The sequence below is a fragment of the Archocentrus centrarchus genome, chromosome 3, assembly GCF_007364275.1.
Source record: "Archocentrus centrarchus isolate MPI-CPG fArcCen1 chromosome 3, fArcCen1, whole genome shotgun sequence".
Taxonomy (NCBI): Eukaryota; Metazoa; Chordata; class Actinopteri; order Cichliformes; family Cichlidae; genus Archocentrus; species Archocentrus centrarchus.
Genome location: NC_044348.1, coordinates 1,423,243 through 1,444,030, shown reverse-complemented (window position 1 = coordinate 1,444,030; position 20,788 = coordinate 1,423,243). Strand labels below are relative to the sequence as shown.

The 20,788-nt window shown below is 41.0% G+C and overlaps 1 protein-coding gene across 1 annotated transcript in view; it reads left to right on the top strand.

Moving 5' to 3' along the window:
- The window catches only part of otog (otogelin), a 97,713-nt gene that overhangs the window by 34,745 nt on the left and 42,180 nt on the right, over nucleotides 1-20,788 (top strand). The window contains exons 21-24 of the mRNA XM_030726226.1: nucleotides 555-720; nucleotides 2,534-2,608; nucleotides 3,430-3,476; nucleotides 4,472-4,637. Coding sequence (XP_030582086.1) covers nucleotides 555-720; nucleotides 2,534-2,608; nucleotides 3,430-3,476; nucleotides 4,472-4,637 — 454 coding nt within the window. The remainder of the gene's footprint in view (nucleotides 1-554; nucleotides 721-2,533; nucleotides 2,609-3,429; nucleotides 3,477-4,471; nucleotides 4,638-20,788) is intronic.

Below are 20,788 nucleotides of genomic sequence, written 5' to 3'. Positions count from 1 at the left end.
CCCCCTACTGGGCATAACAGGACATAGCTGGAAAGCTACCTCTACAATATCACAATAGGTTAAGGCCGACACAGGCTACAGAAGGCCTAATTAAAATAAAAAAATAAATAAACTTTTTCCCGGGATTCCCGGGAAATGGCTCGTCATTTCCCGGGATTTGATTCATGTCATTTTCGGGAAAAATATTAAACCCTAGTGCCCAGGAGGCATCCCAATCAGATGCCTGAACCACTTCAATTGGCTCCTTTTGACATCGTCATGATGACTATTTCTGCAGGTTATTCAGTGGATGAATTGATGTCACAAGCAAAGCAAATTGTGTGTATTCCATTTCCTCATTTGGAGGGAAAACAGTGGCGGAGCATGGTCCTGCTGCAATCAGTATCTCTACACTTTGTCTTTGTTGTTAAACTGGATAATTTGATGATGTCATAACAATACAGTGACATCACCAAGTTATCTGATGTACCCAATTCAAATGCCACCGTACGGTTAGCCATCACACGAGACTGACTGTCTGTGACTCTCAGTCTGTGTTTAATTCTGTCTCGCAGCTGTCACCTGTCCTGCCACCATGCAGTATGGCACCTGTGTGTCCTCCTGCCAGCGTCGCTGCTCCTCCCTCTCCGTCCCGCAGCACTGTGGGGAGGAGTGTGAAGAGGGTTGCGTCTGTCCTCAGGGCTCCTTCTACAACCACCGAACACACACCTGTGTGCACAGGTAAGGATGAGGGGGTGGTGTTCGCAGGTAGAAGTATATCAAGGCAAAAAAAGGGAAAAAATGCAGTATTTAATCTTTTATAACATTACAACACACAGGTATTTTTTTTTTAAATTGTATTTAGAAGACAATATAGTTATATGATGGAGCAGGTGGGACTCGATGCCCGGAGCCACTTCTGTTCTACCTGCTGTGCTGATGTGGATGGTGGCGAAGCTGGAGTGACTCCACCAAACCAATCCCCTCAAAGTGATATTTGTATCTGCTCTGAAGTTTAGGTCAGCCTTTAAGTGGAAAGCCTTGTATCTTTCCTGCAAACATTATAGAGCCAGAGGACCTCAGTAACCGTGCTCTCCTTTTTAGCCTGCTCTGCCCTAGAAGACATGCAGCTTAATTCCTCTTAAATGTCCCAGGTTTTTACATCCTAGTGCAGCGCCGTGCCTTACTTACCATGTGATAGAGTTACATCAAGGAATTCACCGTGAAACCCCCTTTTCATTCCCACTCGGGCTGGGGACGACACAGATATCTGATAACCAGTGAGAAAGAATTTGTAGTACAGAAGCTGATGTGTGGCAGTGGCCTATATGTTTACAAAGGCTTTTAGCCTCAGCTAAACATAAATTACCACAATGTAGTTCAAAGAATTTTATCTCAACATATTGCATTTTTAAAAAATGGTTGGTCATTAATTCAACATTTGCTCCAATATTTTGCCTTCTATACACTGTAAACCCAGATTTTGATTCCACTTAAAAATATTGAGTTCATATTACTTAAAATTGCCTAGAATGTGAACATTACTTGTTAATGCTGAGTAGACTGTACTTTTTGATGGTCTATCTTATTGTAATCATGTGTTTGAGTTCAAACAACTTAATATCATCAAGTTTTGCACCTGCTAAAAATCTAGTTTATACCAGTTTTAACAGACTGGCTTAATGCGCAGCTGCATGGTGGCATGATGGTTAGCAGTGCTGCCTCACAGGTAGAATACCATCTAGAAGGTCTGGGTTCAATTCTGGCTTGGCCCAGGCCTCTCACTGTTTGGAATAGTAGACATTTGGTATTTTTGTTTGGTTTTTGTTCACAACGCTCTCTCGTATAGTTTTTTATTGTTCCATGGACAAATGTTATTTGTAAATGTTAATGTACCAGCGTTCAGCAGGGCTGAGTTTTATCATGTTTGTTTATTTATCAAATTTAAACAGACACAGTTCAACACTGTAAAAAATATTTGTGTTACTGGGCAGCATGGTGGTGTGGTAGTTAGCACTGCTGCCTCACAGCTAGAATAGCTATCTGATAGTCTGGGTTCAATTCCACCTTAGCCTGGGACTCTTGCTGTGTGGACTCATGTACGTTCTCTCTGTGTCTGTATGGGTTTCCTCCCACAATCTGAAGACATGCAGTTACTGGGGTTAGGTTAATTGGTCTCTCTAAGTTGCCCACAGGTGTGAATGGTTGTTTGTGTCAGCCCTGCAACAGGCTGGTGACCTGTATGGGGTGTACCCTGCATCTTACTGCCTTGTCAGCTGGGATAGGCTCCATGTTATGTTAACAGCAGCTGTCTGGCATCAAATGCATTGTCATCATAAAGCCATAAATTCTGCCAAAAATTAATTGTAAGCATATTAGTTAATTACAGAATCCAAGGATTGCACCTACTTTAGTCAAAATTTCAAGATAGGCCAGTGCATAACATGTAACCGTATGCAGAGTGCCTGCAGGGTTACAGCACCCCAGTCGTTCTAGTCAGGTCTGCTGCAAGACGAAGTCAGTTTGTTCTTTTTGGTTTCATCTCTTTTTCCAGGAGCGAGTGTCCCTGCAGTTTCCTCGGAGCAGATTACGAACCAGGAGATGTGATCATGACTTCAGCAGGTGTTCAGTAAGCTCCTCCTCTCCGTCTCTGCCTTCAATCCAAACTTTGCACTTTTTTATTTACATTTTCTATTTTAATGTTGTACTGTGCTGATTAAAGACATTGCTTGAGGCACTTCAGTTAGCAGTTAGAGACACAGAAAACACTTGGAGCTACTATTGATTTAGCCCGGTAAAACGATGCAGTACTGAGGAGCAGAAATTACTTTCAGAACAAAGTTTCTGGTTTGCTGTGGGTCAGATTTCCAAACTTTTCTTCAATAAAAAGGCTTCTTAGTTATATAAGGCTGCACCTCCTGTCAGTCACAACCAAATAAAAGGCCCCCCCCGTCCCAGTTTTAGACTTCCACCAAAGGAAAACCAGGAACATTTTTAAAGTGAGCTTTTCTTTCCTCAAGAATAAAATATATTTGTATTCATCAAAAGACCAAAAAAAGCAAAATTCACAGCCTTTTGTTAAGTAACGTAACATAGACTGTTTGCCTTAATTGTGTGGGGACTAACTGTTTGACTGTGCTCAGCAAACCTTTTGGTGAGATGCTAATTCAGTTATGAATAAGCATTGAATGTGTTGAAGAAGGCGAACATCATTTCCACCCTGAGACGGCTGCACGTGTTCTATAAATTTTTAATTAGGCATGTTGGGGGGGGGGGGGGGGGGGGGGGGGGGGTCCTGTTGTATGAGAACAAATAAAAAAAATCTTCAACCACTACAGTATATTGGTGTTATTACCAAAGTATTCCTGCATTTAGTTTTAAATATGTGAACTGCAGTTTCTGCAGTCGCCTTCATAAAGGTGAGTAAGGTCTCTTTGTGCCCCTCTGCAGGCTCTGTCTGAATGGTAGACTGGTGTCCCAAACACAAACAGACACTGGTAAGTCCATTTCATTTTGGCAACCTGGTCTTTTTTTATTATTTGTATTTGTGAAATTTAAGGTGGAAACAAGGATTAAATGGTGGAAGTTACAGAAAGAAGAATGTTGCACAGAGTTCAGGGAGGAGTCGAGACAGACTGAATGGTAGGGAAGAGCTACCAGATGAATTGGGAAGTGCAGCTGAAGGGGTGAAGGATACTGCAAAGAAAATGTTTGGTGTATCCTCTAGACAAAGGAACGAGGACAAGGAGACTTGGTGGTGGAATGAGGAAGTACATGAGAGTCTGGCAAAGAAAAAATGGGATGAAGAAAGTAGACAGGAATACTGGGAGGTTAGGCACTCAGGAAAGAGAGAGGTGGCAAAGGAAAAGGCTTATAGTGAGTTGTATGTGATGCTGGACACTAAGGAAGGAGAAAAGGACTTGTATCTATTAGCCTGGCACAGAGCTCGAGCTGGAAAGGATGGGAGATTTGTGAGAGAAGGATAGCAGCAAGAGTGAAAGTGTAGATTTACAAGATTTACAAGGTACCTGCTGTGATGTATGCTTTGGAGACAAAAAGACAGAAGGCCAAGGTGGAGGCCGCAGGGCTGACGATGTTGAGTGACTTGGAGACAAAGTCAGAGAATAAAAGTGGCCTGGACGTGCAGAGGAGGAATCGTGGATATATTGGACAAAGGATGTTAAAGATGGAGCTGCCAGGCAGGAGGAAAAGAGGAAGGCCACAGAGGACATTTGTGGATGTAGTGAAGGAGGACATACAGAGGGTTGGTGTGACAGAGGAGGATGCTTGGGATAGGCTGAGATGGAGGCAGATGATCCGCTGTGGTGACCCTTAAAGGGAGCAGCCAAAAGAAGAAGATGCTCATTGAATACATGATTGTGTTACATTAACTTTCAGTAATGAGAGCCACACTGAATGATTATATCTATAGGAATCTGTTTTTCAGTGATATTTTAAGCTGACCGGAAGTTTTTTTGTTTACTTCTTGCAGGCAGGTTGTGTCCAGAGGGTCAGATCTACCAGAACTGCTCAGAGGGGGAGGATGACCTCCTGCCAGAAAGGGGTGTGGCCTGTGAGCGCACCTGTGAGTCTTACCTGCTCAACCTCACCTGCTCAGTACATGAGCCCTGTCTGGCTGGATGTGTCTGCCCACCTGGGTGAGTGACAGCTCGTATAGAAATATTTTGTTCATTGCTGAATAAATCGAAGTTAATGACTGCTTGATAATTTGAAATATCGAATTTTGTTTTATTTTGGAGAATTATGTAAAATAACAAATCATATAAACTGTAAATACAGTTGTTTAAAATATGAATGATTGTTGGCCAAACTTACATTAACCAATCACTTCCAGTACACTGCCAGTCAGAAGTTCATATTTGAATTGATGGATTCAGTTCTGTAGTAGAATACAGTTTGGCGTCTATGTTACAGCTCATCACTTCCCACACTACAATGCATTTGAAGTTAGGGAGAGATTAGAAAAGTAATAGAGCCTCCAGGTGAATGCTGTGGGTGGTGGAGTTGTTGAAACCGCAGGCAGAGACAGACAGCCCCACTCACATGAAAGGGAAAGTTTGCAGCGTAAATAGATTAGCCAATTTTGTCAACTGTGTATTGATCTGCGATGTGAGGAGAGGGACTCATGTTACTTGTGTGATGAAGTGCAAATCATATGTCTGCCTGTCGTGATTTAAAAACAAACAAACATCTAACACAAAGTGCTGATGTGCCATTCCCCTCCTGCTGCTCCTGCACCCAAAAAAGGGGGGCTGTCTATTCTGAGCTTTCCTTCTTCTCTTTTTTGTGGGTGGCAGGTTTCACAGTTTACTGTCAACTGGTTTTTGTTCAGAGTGAGTGACAGGAAGAGCGCTGGTTTGAATCCTCACAGTAGACAAAAAAAAGTTGAGCTGTGTCCAGTGGCTCACGCTGACTGATTTCAGATGTAAGAGGAGTTTGGTGGCTATAAGAACAGCAGTCCAGTGAAAGGTCAGACTGGTCACACTGGTCAGACTGAGGTCGTCATCAAGCTGTGTGTGTTGTAACAGGGATTTCTTAAAAGCTACAACGGGAGTCTCAAACCTGCAGCTCTGGAGCATCTCTTGCCTAGTTCCAGTGGTTACCTGTGATTTTGACAAAAAAAAATATGAACATAGACATGGACCATTTTTTTTTTTCATTTTTAAGATTTTAATATATCCTCATTGCCAGTGATTCTTTACATTATCCAATTTTAAACAAAGACTAATCTTGAGTTCCTCTTGTTATGGCTTCCAAATCCAAAAAAGGAAGTAAAAAGGAGGAAAGTAGATGATTAAATAGAAAATGGAAAAGGTGTGTAGGAAGATTTATTTGCTTTCTTCCTGCTGACTTAGTGGGATGTGTGATCTGCAGTGAGAAATTAGCAAATGGCAGAATTCAACATAGAACAACAGATCCAGATTTGACGCCCAGTAGTAAAGCTGTCAGGTTGTGTCAACTTCATTGTAAGAATCAAATAAGCACCATTTTTGATATTAAAGACTGACGACCCCTGGGCTAGCATCCTGAACAACTTAAACATGTCAAACTGCTTCTTCACTCTGCTTCAGTTGTACGTTGGTCTTTTGTGACTGCCAAACCTGTGTTAAATGTGGCAGAGAGGAAGTAAGGTCAGACTACAGACAGAAACTGAATGGAACAAGTTAACCATTATGTTTCATAAAACATTGCTATAGGAACTCAAAGGGCCCAAAATGGCTCCCAAAACTGCTACGAAATCTTCAAGCAGAATGTAATTATCCTAGTTAGTTGTTTGGTGTTAAAATACATCAGGTTGATTGAGCAAAGGAACAAGTTGTTTTTCTTGAGCGGTAAAGGTCAAGAAATGAGTGCGTCATTTGATGAAATCTTAAGCTGTGAGTGTACCTGACTGATGTCACAGAGAGGTGGGTCGCGGGTTGGTTAAAGTCTCTGCAAATGTCACACAGGCCTGAAATAGGTTTCCAGCCCCCTCCTTCCTCTGGTGCAGGAAGGCACTGGATCAGGGATAAAACAAAATTTGATGCTACTTGTGCAATACATGTAGTCAGCATTTGCTTGTAACCATTTCTCGCCCAATGTAAAGTAATAAGGTATCACTCCTAAACAGTGACATATTACACATTACTCATTACTTTTCTGTAAAATAATGCAGTATGTTACTTGTCAGAGAAAGCAACTTGTTACATTAATTTTGCATTACTTTGTAACATGACCTGAAATGCATCATCACATAATTATCAGTAAACTATATAAACCTTAGGCTACAGTCCCACACACTGACACAAATACCTATCCGAATGAGGACACACATACAATCTTTCTTTTAGTGTTACCAATGAACAACAAAATGCAAAGTTGAAAACCAGCCAAAGAGACTTGCTGCTAGCCTGACTGCTCATGCTGTGTTAGTAGTATGATGCATATGTTTCTGTTCTTCGTGCAGTTTGCACTTTCACCATCTCACTCTTGTTCTTTTGTGCAATAAAAATGTAAGTAATGTCCATATGTCCACTCCTCCAAAGTTGTACAGTGCGCCGCTATTTTCCTTCTCCCTGCACGCCAGCTGAAATTAGCTGACTGTAGCACAAGTGCACATTAAGTAAAAGGTTTTTTTGATGCTTTTTTTTTTCATTCTATCTGCCCATTGTGCAGATAACTTAAGAATCTTTGTAACACAAGTAACATAAGTGTAACTGTAATGTGATTACTGAATTTAGTACAATAACTCATTACTGTGTTACTGAAAAATGTAATATGATTAGAGTAATGCATTACTTTGGAATGTGTTACACCCAACACTGCTCCAAAAAAAGCACATACATCTGTTTATTTTGTGTGGACAGATTCAGACAAAGCTAGCCTAATTCTGTTCTGTTAACCTGACTCATCTTGTGGGTGAGCCTCCTAATTCCTTGCTGACTCGTAATATATACTCCTCAAAAATAAATGAAAGGAGAACACTTTGAAAACTCATCAGATCACCGGGAATGATCTGAGGTCATATAGGTCTGTTATCAGACCAAAAGTAATTAAAACATCAGTTCTGAACATTCATTTCAGATACTACTACTTAAACTGCTAAAATTGTCCAAATACTTTAGATCAATTTTAAAATTTATAGATTTAAAGACATAACTTTTGTGGAAGTGTCTGTTGATGTGACATAAGAAAACATTCACATTATCCATGGGAGATAAAAGACCTGATTCTAGCCGATGAGATGAACAGACATTATAGATAGAATACAGTCATCTAATCCCACTAATCCTCCCTGGCTGTCAGCCTGAAAGGGGGTTAAGTGGTTTCATTCTGTGACATCAACCAAGAGTCATCCTGATTACATTGTGGGTTAGTCAAACTGCTTGTAAATGTGTCCTATCTTATAACACATTTACTCAGATTATATGACAACTCTACACCTGCAAAAGAAGGATTGTATTTTGCTGTTTTAGGAATTGTCACAACACAGTCTTTTTTTTATGTGAAAAGACTAGAAGAAGCATAAAGAGAAACAGTGTAATGCTATAATTTGTTCTTGAAAGACAAAGATTCAGTCTGTGAAGTGCAAATCATCTATTTATAAAGGAATTCTATTAACAAATAAACCTAACTTTGTTAGGCTTCCTGACATTGTCAAAAATACCTGGCCCTAGTTTTAGTTTAAGAAAAAATAAAACACATGTGCATTAACCAGATCCTGAAACACTGCTGCCTTTCTTAGGTCTGTGCATTTCTCAGATGGCTCAGGGTGATTTTGAAAACTGACCAATGAAAATTAGAAATTTTGGAAATCATAGATCCAGCTAAAGAGGAGAGGGACCATCTGACTTGTTATCAATGTACAGTTCAAACACTCACATCCTTGTGAATAGGGATGCATGAGATGGCATGGGTAACTTGTAAATCTGTGAAGGCACCATTAATGCTATATCAAAGTTTTATAGTAACATGTACTACAAAAGATGCCTTTTTAAGGCTTGCCTATTTCAGCACGACAATGCCAAAATACATTCTGCTCATATCATCAGCAGGGCTATGTAATGGAATAGATCAGACTTCAAACTGGTCTGTCTGCAGTCAGTTTTGTTACCATTTCAAAACAATTCACTCAACATGAAACCAAAAATAGAGCTAATTGATGTTTGCAGTGAAACAAAGATTAAAAAAAAAAAATCTTTAAATTTATTTTCTTGCATAAATTGTATGTTCGATTTTAATAAAAAATAGTTTTTACTTCAAAGGTGATAATAACAATGACGTGATATATACCTTAATTTTGACTGCAGCTTGTTTAACTTTTAACATGTATACACCAATATTATACACACCAGGGGGCACTGCAGAAAGAAGCACATACCACAAAACAATCAAAAATACAAGTAAAACAATTAAAAGTGTGCATTATGTATATAAATATGTGCATTCACACAGTCAAAAACAATAAATGATAAAACAACACTGGACTCTGTAGTTTTCTCTCACTTGAAAACTTAGTCTTGTTGGGAGAGACAGCATCCATCCCACTTTAGATGGAGTATCTCATTTCTAGAAATCTGACTGGATTTACCCCAAAATGTGCCTGTCAGAGTTGGACCAGGAAACAGTGTTGCAGTCTTACACAACTCTCTGCAGTTTCTCTCTCCAAAACCCCATACCCACAGAGACGGTACCTGCTCCCAGAACACCAAAAAACAAATCAAAAATCACCAAAATAATATTTAAGCATACAATTTCACAAAGAAAGAACAATATAGCATCTTCAACTGCTCCAAAGAGTAAAACAGTTTAATGTGGACTATTAAACATTAGGGCTCTAAGTCCCTGTTAGTAAATGATTCAATGATTTATCAACATTGATTTATTCTGCCTTACAGAAACCTGGTTAGAGCAGGATGAATATGCTAGTTTAAATGATTCAATCTGCTAATTGAAATGAATGTCGAGTCACCCGGACTGCATTCAGAAACACAGGCTGAGGAGGAGGAGTAGCAGCAATCTTCCACTCCAGATATTAATCAACCAAAGATCCAGACTTTTAGTTTCTTTCGAAAGCCGGACTCTTAGCCTTGTCCATTCTGATTGGAATAAACAAAACAAACAAACAAAAAAAAAACAGTTCTAGTTGTTGTTTTTGTCCTCCTGGCCCTTACTCAGAGTTTCTGATTTTCTAAGATTTTTTTTATCTGATTTAGTTCTCAGTTCAGATAAAATCACCTACAATAATTATTCTAACATCCATGACATATGTGCCATATGTCTGAACTGAACATTTAACAGTATTTCCTGAAAATCCTCTTTTGTCTTACCATTTTTCTGATCACTTTTAATTTTACAGCTAATGGATTATACCGGGGCTACCGGGGTAACAATTTTAACCCTCTTGCTGGCAGCTTTTTCTCAGCAAACTTTGAGTTTTTCATTGACCTCTCTTCTCCCCTCCCAGCTGACTGACACATTTCCTCATTCATAAAGTTACTATGAAAGTGCATAGCAGAGTGAATTAATTTTGAGAAGTTCACACTTTTACAGAAACAGAAATCCTAGTTAGATGTAAGTTTACTTTTTTTTTTGTACTTGACGTAGCTGATTTTATAATCAATCAGTGTAAGGATGGGGACGGCGATCACATCGCAGATTTATTATAAGCTCAGAAGAAAATCTATAGCCTCCATCTTTCTAACACTGACTCTGTAGACAGTAATGCAGCTGTCAGACTGTCAGCCAGTTTCCTTCCACTGGAACCATTTGGTGTACCTTAGTTATTACTGTTGAAATCAAACCCATCTAAATAAAGCCTTCGACACATAACACCATGATAATGATCAATCATTTGTTGTTGTAAGTGGTCAATAACTGTCATGTTTGGGATCTTGGCAATTATGTAAATATTCAAGTGAAGATGAGATTGAAATGACTTTAAGATTGTTAAACGTGGTTAAATATAGTTTAAAGTGATTGTTTAAATGCAGGCTGCAGATAGTTTTTGCTCTCAACATTTGATGTTGAAATTTGTTCACAGATTGAGATTCAGTCATAAAATGATGTCAGAAAGCATTTTGAAAGCTACAGTGTCTGAAATTCAAAGTCTGAATCTCAACATATTTTCCCCTGAAAATCTCCCCAGAACTGGATCCTCCCATGGACTCTGTTACAGATAAGCAAATCAGGTCTGCATTCAAGTCCACTTGCACGGTGGATGGATCCAAAACAGATAAGTGTCACAGATTAAGATCCTAATCCAATCTGGATCCTGTTGTTTCCCAGCTCATTCTGTCCGGATCTGTTTTGGATTCATTCATAGTGGCTTATTTTGTCCTGACACAGTCTGAATTCCTTATTCTAAAAACCTCTAAAAGAGACCAGCCTTGTGAAACTATACTGAAATATCTAAAATCATGTAGATAGCTCTATAAAAGCTTAGATATTTCTTATGCCATGTTTGCCTTTACTGATAAACTTTAAATAGAGAAAAAATAGAGAAAGTTTGAAAATTCATTAAAGACTTGTTTTTGAGTTAACAGTAACTCAGTAAAAACATCTGCTGTGGCTCATCATCTGTCATTTAAGGCTGATATTAGATCTAATTATAACTGGTTAAACAGGGGAACATTTTTTCATAGTTTATCTGTAAATCTCATTAAGCATTTTTTTATCCTGTAAAGGCAGAAATAATAAAATCCGCTAAACGAGGTAGTTACAGCCAATCAGTAGATTAAATTTTAATGAACAATTAGGCAGATTTAAAAAAATGAAACGGTCATAAGCTCATGCAGAAACAATTTTTAATTTATTAAAAAAAACTGCCTTGAGGACGGATCCACCCCGGAGTCTATTGGTACCTGATGAACTAATATCACAGGTCAATCAGAAAACTGCATCTTATCTGTTTTTCCACATTTTCATCTTATCAGTTTCTGTCACCTACACATTGTTCCTGTCAGGTTAGAGCTGAATAATTAGATTTAAAAATCAAATGTAAAATTAGGACAGTACAGAGAATTTATATATGTGAACATACTCAGTACGGATTAATCAGCTCAGAGTTTATTGAACCGGCTTCCTGGAAGCCTTGGCTCTGCATTGAAGCTCTCTTTCCTTAGGTCAGCCCTGTTCTATTAATAACACCAGTTTTGGTTTTCTGTCTGTTACTCAGAGCACTATCTCAACAAACTTACTGAAATACAGTGACACATTGAAAAGGTTGGTGAGATGCAGAAAGGCCTGGTGGTCATCTGAACCCTGTGCCGCCTCTGCTGACCTCACCGATGTGATTCAGATGTGACTGTTCACCACATGGAGCAAGCTGACCTTTCTGGTGTCAACAACACCACAACGTCTAAATCTGACGTCCAGTTATAGTTCAAGAGTTTAATAAGTCACTGAAACCTGAGTTTCCTGGTAAATATGGACACAAAGAAATCTCATTCTGCTCCCCGATGACAGCTGTATTAATAAGTGCAATGATAGGGAGACAATTTTAAGGTTCACTGGGTGATCACCTGATGCATGACATCAGCCTGGAGTCATTCTGCCTGATAGAAGCCTGTTTGTTTTTCACAGCTTTTCTGTTAATCAACGCTTATTTTTTCAGAAGAGACCTTTATTATGATTCTGATTTTATAGCAGCAGTTTGAAACTTTTTCTTTTAATAGCCAATGTGTGAACTGACTGAGGCAGCCTCATTTTTTTTAAGTCACATTACCAGCACCCTGTGGACTGATTTCTTTGTGAAGGACATTGGTTTGATTTGCTGTGAAAATCCAAAGGAATGTGATATTTGTACTCACTCCCAAGCTCAAATGCCACTCTTTCTCTCCCCTACAGCAGCAATATTAGCTTAGAAATGGAGTCCAAAGGACTAGCTCCCAGCACAACACAAGCCCCAAAAGAAATTCTACATAAGTTCAAAAAGCAAAAACTGAACCAGCTTCAGATGGTATTTTGGTAACAAGAAAATAAGTTAAATATAGTCAACTAGCTGCAATCTTAGCTAGCACTGTGTCTACATTAGCAGCAGTGTTAATTTTGACAGCAAATTTTGATTTAGTTTTAATCATAGTCTTTTGACGAAAATGTAATTTAGTTTTAGTCATAATTTAGTCATCTGAATAGTTTTAGTTTTAGTCGACGAAATTATCCTAAATCTACAGTCGATTTAGTCGACTAAAATATAAAGGGTGTAAAATGTAAATGCTTTTTCTTCAATTCCCTTGAATTAGTCATTGTACACACTTACACAAAATTAAACATTTATTAAAAGTTATTAAATATTATTAATAATATTAACATTAGCGTTTCACCTGCTTCCCACACACCTGATCATTACCACCACCTTACTGAGATAATACGAGCGTTTTACAGCAGGACACGCTCTGAAAGGTACAGGGCAGTGTTCAGGACTAAGATTAGGAAAGGCTAATCCACCGCGGTGTGGAGATTTTCTCTAAACACAAACGCTAAACTGGGAAAAACACTTTACCCTGCATGACATTAAAATGCTGACCTTTGCATGGAGATCTGGGTGACTGGTTTGCAGATGTCGTTTAAGATTTGTCGTGTCTTCTATCAAAGATAGTCGCCCCACATAATTTACACATCGTGTTGTTTGTCATGGTATCAAATGACAAATGTGTCCATACATCGGCTCTCCTCTTTCTCCCTGCTGACATTGTTTATATAACTTAGTTCTATCAGAAGTAAAGACAAATCACAGAGTAGTTTGTCCTTCCCAGGTTTAGACTAAATTTGTGCAACTGTGTGTTTGATTGGATGTTTTCCTAACTTGTCCCGCCCTGTCACAAAATTTCATAAGCTCTGATTGGATGTCGTCCCCGCCAAGCATTTTCGTCTTGTTTTCATTCGTTGATAAAAAGTGTCAGTTAATTTCTTAATCATTTTTATCCTTTTAGGTAGTTTTTATTTAGTTGTCATCTCATTTTCGTCATGAAGAAAAGGGTCGTTGACGAAATTCAACGAAATTAACACTGATTAGCAGGTAAACTAACGTATCCAAAGTAATTCACTCATTATTCCCTGCTCCTTAACTGACCAATTAGCAGTGTGGCTGCAGCGGCACGGCTGCCTCCCTAGCCTGGACCCTCAAGTGTTCCGTACTCAACACACACGCGTTAGTAAACAAAGGTCTTGAGTCCAAAAATCTTCTGGTGTATCTTTACTGAAGAAAGCAAAGTACAAACATAAAGGAAATCTTGACCTTTCTGATTTAACTTAGTTTACTGACTTAGTTTACTGCATCGTACAGCGTAGTGTAGGTCGAAAAACTGTGTTGCTCTAGGGTCCAGTGACTTCCGGTGCCCTTTCCTCATTTCCTACCAGTATACAAACCTCAAACATCACAACCAACAAATTATTCTACAAATTAGTCATTGATTAACAATTCCATTACAAGCAGAATTACTTATAATTACCAAATTTGTGTTTCCAAATGCATACAACTATCTCACAAAAAAATGGCTACAACATATCCCGCCCCCTAATTGACTATGCCTCAGCATATCAATTACCAACTTAAACTTAAATTGGAGCCATTTACACTGATCAACTAATATTTCTTAACAGGTTTCATCCCTTTACGAATAACATTAGCAAAGAAATAACAGTCTTTCCTAACCAGTTCTAAACTAATCTGGTCTTCATTCTTCTCTCAAGCTTCAATCTTCTCCCTGCAAGAAGCAAAGTTTAGTTATGGGTCTTTGAATGATGCTTGTCTTCGTTTTGACCTCGGCACTTCGAACGACCCCTTCAGAATCTGGTACCACTCTGGTGATTCTTCCTAATGTCCAAGAGTTCCTTGGCAGGGTTGAGTCAATGACCAGGACGACATCTCCAACTGTGAAGCTCCTCTTCTGGATGTGCCACTTTTGCCGTTCTTGCAGCAGAGGGAGATATTCACGAGTCCACCTTTGCCAGAACAGATCAGCCAAGTATTGAATTTGTCTCCAACAACGGCGGACGTAGAGATCATTTTTATTGAATACACCGGGTGGAAAGTTAGGCTGTGCCTTCATTAGGAGGAGGTGGTTTGGCGTCAGTGGCTCTAGGTCATTTGGGTGGTCTGTGTTTGTAGTCAAGGGTCTTCCATTGATAATGCTCTCAACTTCGCACAGTAAAGTCTGTAGCCCTTCATCATCTAGCTGCTGTTGCCTCACGACGGAGCTCAACACTTTCCTCACTGTGCGGATTTGACGCTCCCAAATGCCGCCATGGTGGGAAGCAGCAGGTGGGTTGAAAATCCACTGCACGCCTTTTTTCACCATTGCTTCATTGATAAGAGACTGGTCCAGCTCTGCCAATGCCTCTCGTAGCTCTCGTTCAGCACCGACAAAGTTCGTGCCATTGTCGGAACGAATGATTGACACTTGCCCTCTTCTGGCTTGAAAACGCCGTAAAGCATTAATACACGAGCCTGTGTCAAGGGAATGGGCTATTTCAATATGCACTGCTCTTGTAGTTAAGCATGTAAAAAGCACTCCATAGCACTTGACTTTAACACGCCCTCTTTTGACCTCAAACGGGCCAAAATAATCTACACCAGTGTTAGTAAAGGGTGGCTTGTCTGGCAGTAGCCGATCCGGTGGCAAGTCTGCCATCTTCTGCTCTCCTGCCTTTGCATACAGTCTTCTACAGAGGTTACACTCTGAAATCACCCTTCTCACTGCTGCATTGGCCCTTGGTATCCAATAGCGTTGCCGTAATTTGGCTAAGACATGGTTTCTGCCTCCATGTCCAGCTTCTTGGTGGATGTGGTGGAGAATAAGGCGGGCTACTGCATGCTGTTTATGTAGAATAGCGGGATGCTTGGCCTCTTCGGGCATCGCTGATTTGCTCAGACGCCCTCCTACCCTCAGCACACCATTATCCAGGTATGGATCCAGTTTGAAGATTGAACTGTTTCTTTTCACTTGCATGTTTCCAAGCAGCAAAGCCTTTATCTCTTCTGCATAGGTCTGTTTCTGACTGTATTTAATCATTTCTGTTTCAGCTCTGGCTAGATCTTCAACCGTAAGAATTCCTTTAGCTAGGTTCTTCTTACATGTCACCATATGCTGTTCGATAATGTCTCTTTGCCTTTCTGGACCTTCTTTAGATTGTTGCATGGTTCGTTCCAGTTCTTTCCTTTTCTCACATAAATACCTCAATGACTCCTTTAGACGTAAAATCCAAGCAATGGCCTTTTTAAGCTTGTGCCAACTGGAATAATACTCCACGAGTTTGTTCAGTGGCTCTTTGCACTCCTCCTGAACTGAGCATGATACTGCAGCCGATGTCTTAATCTCAGCATCATCTTCCGTGAGGTAGGTTTGCTCAGGCTGGTCTGGCCACTCACCAGTCAGGAACTTGGGCCCATGAAACCAGCTCCCATTTTTAATGAAACTCTCGAACTTCAAGCCCCTTGAAGCCTGATCTGCCGGATTTTGAGCCGTGTTGACATACTTCCACTGGGCTGGCGTTGTTGCTTCTCTTATGTACGAAACTCTGTTGGCTACAAACGTTTTAAAACGAAGTGTGTCATTTCGAATGTACTTTAGTACTGTCGTACTATCTGTCCAAAAGATCGATTCCATCAAGGGAGTTTCAAGTTCTCTTTTCAGCATACGATCTACCTTGACTGCCACCATCGCTGCCGTCAATTCCATTCTGGGAATCGTGATCTGTTTGAGTGGAGCGACTCTGGACTTTCCCATCAAGAATGATACATGCTTCTCACCTTGTCCATTTGTCAACAAAAGATATGACACAACGCCATAACCATCCTGACTGGCATCTGAGAAGTGGTGGATTTGAGCAGTCTTTGCTAGACCAAAGGTGGCAGGTTTAAAACATCTGCTAACCTTTAGATCTGAAAGCTTGTGGAGGTGTGCTAACCAATCCAGCCATGTCTTGCGTGGCCTTCCATGGATTTCTTCATCCCAATCTCTTTTCTCTTTACAGAGGTCTCTCAGAATACGCTTCACAGGTAGCAGGAGTGGTGCTATGAAGCCCATGGGGTCGTACACTGTACTGACGACGGCTAAGATGCCTCTTCTTGTACATGGCTTATCTGGCAGGTGTGTCTTGAATCTGAAGCTGTCTGTACTGGTGCACCACTGCATGCCCAGTGCCCGTTCTACTGGCAATTCGTCGTTCTCTAGGTCTAGATCTTTGACCTCAGCAGCTCGCTCATGTTCAGGTATTGAGCACAGTAGGGCCTTACTGTTGCTGATCCACTTGGTTAAGTGGAAACCACCGCCAGTGCATAACGTCATCAGTTCCTTGACAAGAGCAACTGCTTGGTCCTCTGTGGGAACAGACTTCAAGCAATCGTCGACATAGAAATTCTTGAGAATTGTCTGCACTGCTTCTGCTGAGGTCTGTGTTAATGCATTCTCTGCTGTTTTTCTTAGTGCGTATGACGCACAGCTGGGAGACGATGTTGCGCCAAATAGATGCACACACATTCTGTACTCAGCTGGTTCCAAATTTGTATTACCATCCAGCCACCAGAGGAAGCGTAGCAGGTCCGCATCATTATCAGGTATCCGCACCTGGTAGAACATGGACTCTATGTCTGCCATCATGGCGACGGGCTCCTGCCTGAATCTTAGCAGTACGCCAATGAGTGTGTTTGTCAGGTTTGGTCCTTGCAACAATTGGTCATTCAGCGACACTCCTCGGTAAGTTGCGGCGCAGTCAAAAACTACTCGCAGCTTCTTCTTCCTCGGGTGGTACACGCCGTGGTGTGGGATAAACCACACCCTTCCATCACTGCGACTCAGCTGCTGTTCAGGAACTTGTGTTGCATAGCCCTTCTCAAGTATGTTGCTCATGAATGTTCTGTATTCTTGGGCAAAGTCTGTATTTCTGCTGAATTTCCTCTTTAGTGAGTTAAGTCGCTGTTCAGCAATACCACGGTTACATGGCATCTTCACTTTGTCATCCTTCAACGGCAGCTTAATGCAGAAATGGCCATCAATGAGTTGTGCTGATGTTGCCACTGTATGCATGAACTGCCTGTCCTGTTCAGAGTCTTCTCGCCGGTCGTCACACCGGTTTTCTGGGAAGTCAGCGTTATAGTGCTTCACCAGCATATCTTCAATGTTCATCACAGAGATACGATTGACAAGGAAACTTTGTTCTTTGTTGTCTTCAGCCTCTTTCTCTGTGCATCTACTAATTGGCCCATTGACAACCCACCCGAGCACCGTCTTTACAGCATACGGTCCATCATTCTGACTATTGATGATCTCCCATGGTTCCATGGCCTTGTAGACATTGGAACCGATGAGAAGACCAATTTCTGCTTCAAGGTTTGGGAGATGGACTCTGCTCAGGTAAGGCCACCTTGCCAAATCACTCTTCTGAGGTATATTGGCTTTCTTTGCAGGGATTTCTGGCTGAGTATACACGTTGGGCAACTGGATGAAGTCTTGCTTCCCTAAGCCACACACTTCTAGATCAGTAAGCACACAGCTACTTACTTTCTGTTCGGTTGCCATCGTGCGAAGGATGAACTCTGTCTTTCTGCCTCTGATGTTCAACTTGCTGGCTAGGTCTTCCGTACAGAAAGTTGCCGTGCTTCCTTGGTCTAGGAAGGCATAGGTCTCGATCATCCTTGAGTCCCTTTTGTGTTTTATCTGCACAGGTACAATAGGAAGAATACACTCACTAGCCCCAGTGTTCTTGCTTATACTCTCTCCTGACACAAGAGCACTTGTGACCTCACCTGTGCCTTGCAAGCCACCAGTTGTGCTGTTCAAATCTGATTTAACATCCTTTACCACGTGCAGGATTGCTGGGTGCTTGAGGGAGCACTCTGGGCATGAGGTTCTTTTTCTACAGTCCTTGGCCCGATGACCTGCTGTTAGACATGCAAAGCAAAGACCAACCATTTTCAGGAACTGTATTCTGTCTTTCAAAGGCTGCTCTTTGATCTTGCTGCACACAATGAGTGCATGGCTCCTTTGGCAGTAAAGACATGGATTTTGGAAAACGCTTGCAGTCTTGACTGAAACTGTTGTTTTCTCAAGCTGGCGTTTACTGGCGTTCTTCTCAGTAGAGACGTCCACAGCAAAACTGCTTCCTTTAGATACACCTTTGACAATGTTAGGTTTTCTTTTCAAGCCTTTCTGATTCCCTACAGTGGAATCCAGAATATCTCCAAAGAGTGGGTCATTTGCTACCTTTGCTTGACAGTAAACAAACTCCACTAAATCTGTAAATCTAGCTCTTTTTCTTGTTTTTTCTTGGATATCATAAGCATAGCTTCTCCATCTTTCCTTCAGTTTAAATGGAAGCTTAGACAAAATGCACTTCATGTTTGTTGGATTGTTCATTTCGTCCATGTAGTCTACATCATTCAGTGTGTTACGACATCCAATCAAGAACAAAGCAAAGGCGTTCAATCCCTTTCTGTCTTCAGGTTTTATTTGAGGCCATTCCATTGCCTTCTTGATGTAAGCTGTGGCGATGGTAAACTCATCTCCATAGTGGCGATCAAGTAATTCCCTGGCTTCTTTGTAAGCTTTGTCAGGTCTCATGTGCTCACAGCTACGAACAAGATCGAGTGGTTCTCCACTTGTGAACTGTTCGAGATAATACAACCGATCTTGAGGGCTGTCTGTTTTACTGTTGATGGCATGCTCAAAAGCTCTTATGAAGGATTTGTAAGTCAGAGGATCTCCTCTAAACATTGGTATATCTCTATGAGGCAATTGAGACAAACTCTGTTGTTTAATGAGAATCTCTGTGACTTCATTTTGGCGCCGTAGCACTTCATACAAGCTGTCTGAAGAGATATCAGCATGGTCGTGATCATCAGGACGGGGCGCAGCGCTGCTAGCATCCAATCCTGGCCAAAGCTTTCTTTCTTCTGAAACATTTGCAGCTGGGTTTGAACTGGATACCAGAGGCTTACTTTGATGAGGCGCGTAATTGTCATTGCTGTAAAGATTATCTGGTTTGTCAGTCATAGATAAATTCCTGAGTCCTGGAAATGGCTCGGAAAGTTCATCTACTGAACGAGCATCCTCGTATTCCTCATACACCTTTAATTTGGCATCTGAAGCGGCAAGCTCTGTTTCAATATCCAACTGCTCCCTTTGTAATTTTAAACGAATTTCCTCCTGCTCCAATGCTGCTTTCCTTTTCATTGCTGCTGCTCTTGCCAACAACGCTTCACGTTCTGCTTTAATTCTCAGCTTAGCAGTAGTAGTACTTGAGACATGACTTACAGCTGAACTGGCCTTAGATACGCTATGGCATACAACTGAACAGGCCTCTGATTCATTATCACATGGCTTTCCATCAACATCTTCTTGAGGATCTTTATGGACATTTGCAATCCATTCATTCACGCCTTGTATGAACAGTTTAAACTCTGAATATCTCTTATCATAAACCTCTTGATCTACCTGTCTTTCATCCACATCCAATAATTCACACAGTTCTTCGTTAAGACGTGCAAATTCTCCAAGGGATTTTTCAAACATCAATAATGCTTGATCTTTAATGAGTCCAACATTGTGCTCATTTTCTTTTAATTTCTCCAGGTCATTCTTCTGTTTGGTTACGTGTGCCAACTTTCCCTTTCTCTCTCCTGACAGCCGTTTGATTTTCTCCTCTATCGCCTTTTCCTTGGGCTTTGGCGCCCTCTTTTGGTCAGAACGCGGGACAGCACCTCCTTCCGCCATAATTTTTTCCTTCGATCATTCCTTCATTTATTTTAATCACTACACAAACTGTTACAATTCTTCGAATTATCAACAGCTTCTAACTCTTCTTAAACTTCACAACAGTTGCAAAAGGAGTTTCTTTATGTGTAGAATTAAACACAATGATTTTCAGAGCGGAATCCCGAGTGTCTGCTTACTTTGTTCACTTCAGATGGTGTTTAACATTAGTGGCGTCAGGTAGTTAACGGAATAAAGAGAGAGAGTGTCAGACCTTTTTTAGAGGATTCTTCCTTTGGCACAGACCTCTACTTGCAGCACCGCCTCCTGCCGTAGCATACTCAGCGTCAAGGTACTCCTTACTCTTTGCTAGCAAGTTCGGTAGCCTCCGCCAGCTAGCCCGATTGGTTAGCTCCTTGTAGCTCCACACCGTCTTCCCTTGCGGATCTTTGCGGCAAGCCAGGCACACTTTCCACAGCAAGCGGTAGCCTTTCAGCAAGTCGTTCCACTATAGCGAGTTTTTCGACTAATGTGGCTGCAGCGGCACGGCTGCCTCCCTAGCCTGGACCCTCAAGTGTTCCGTACTCAACACACACGCGTTAGTAAACAAAGGTCTT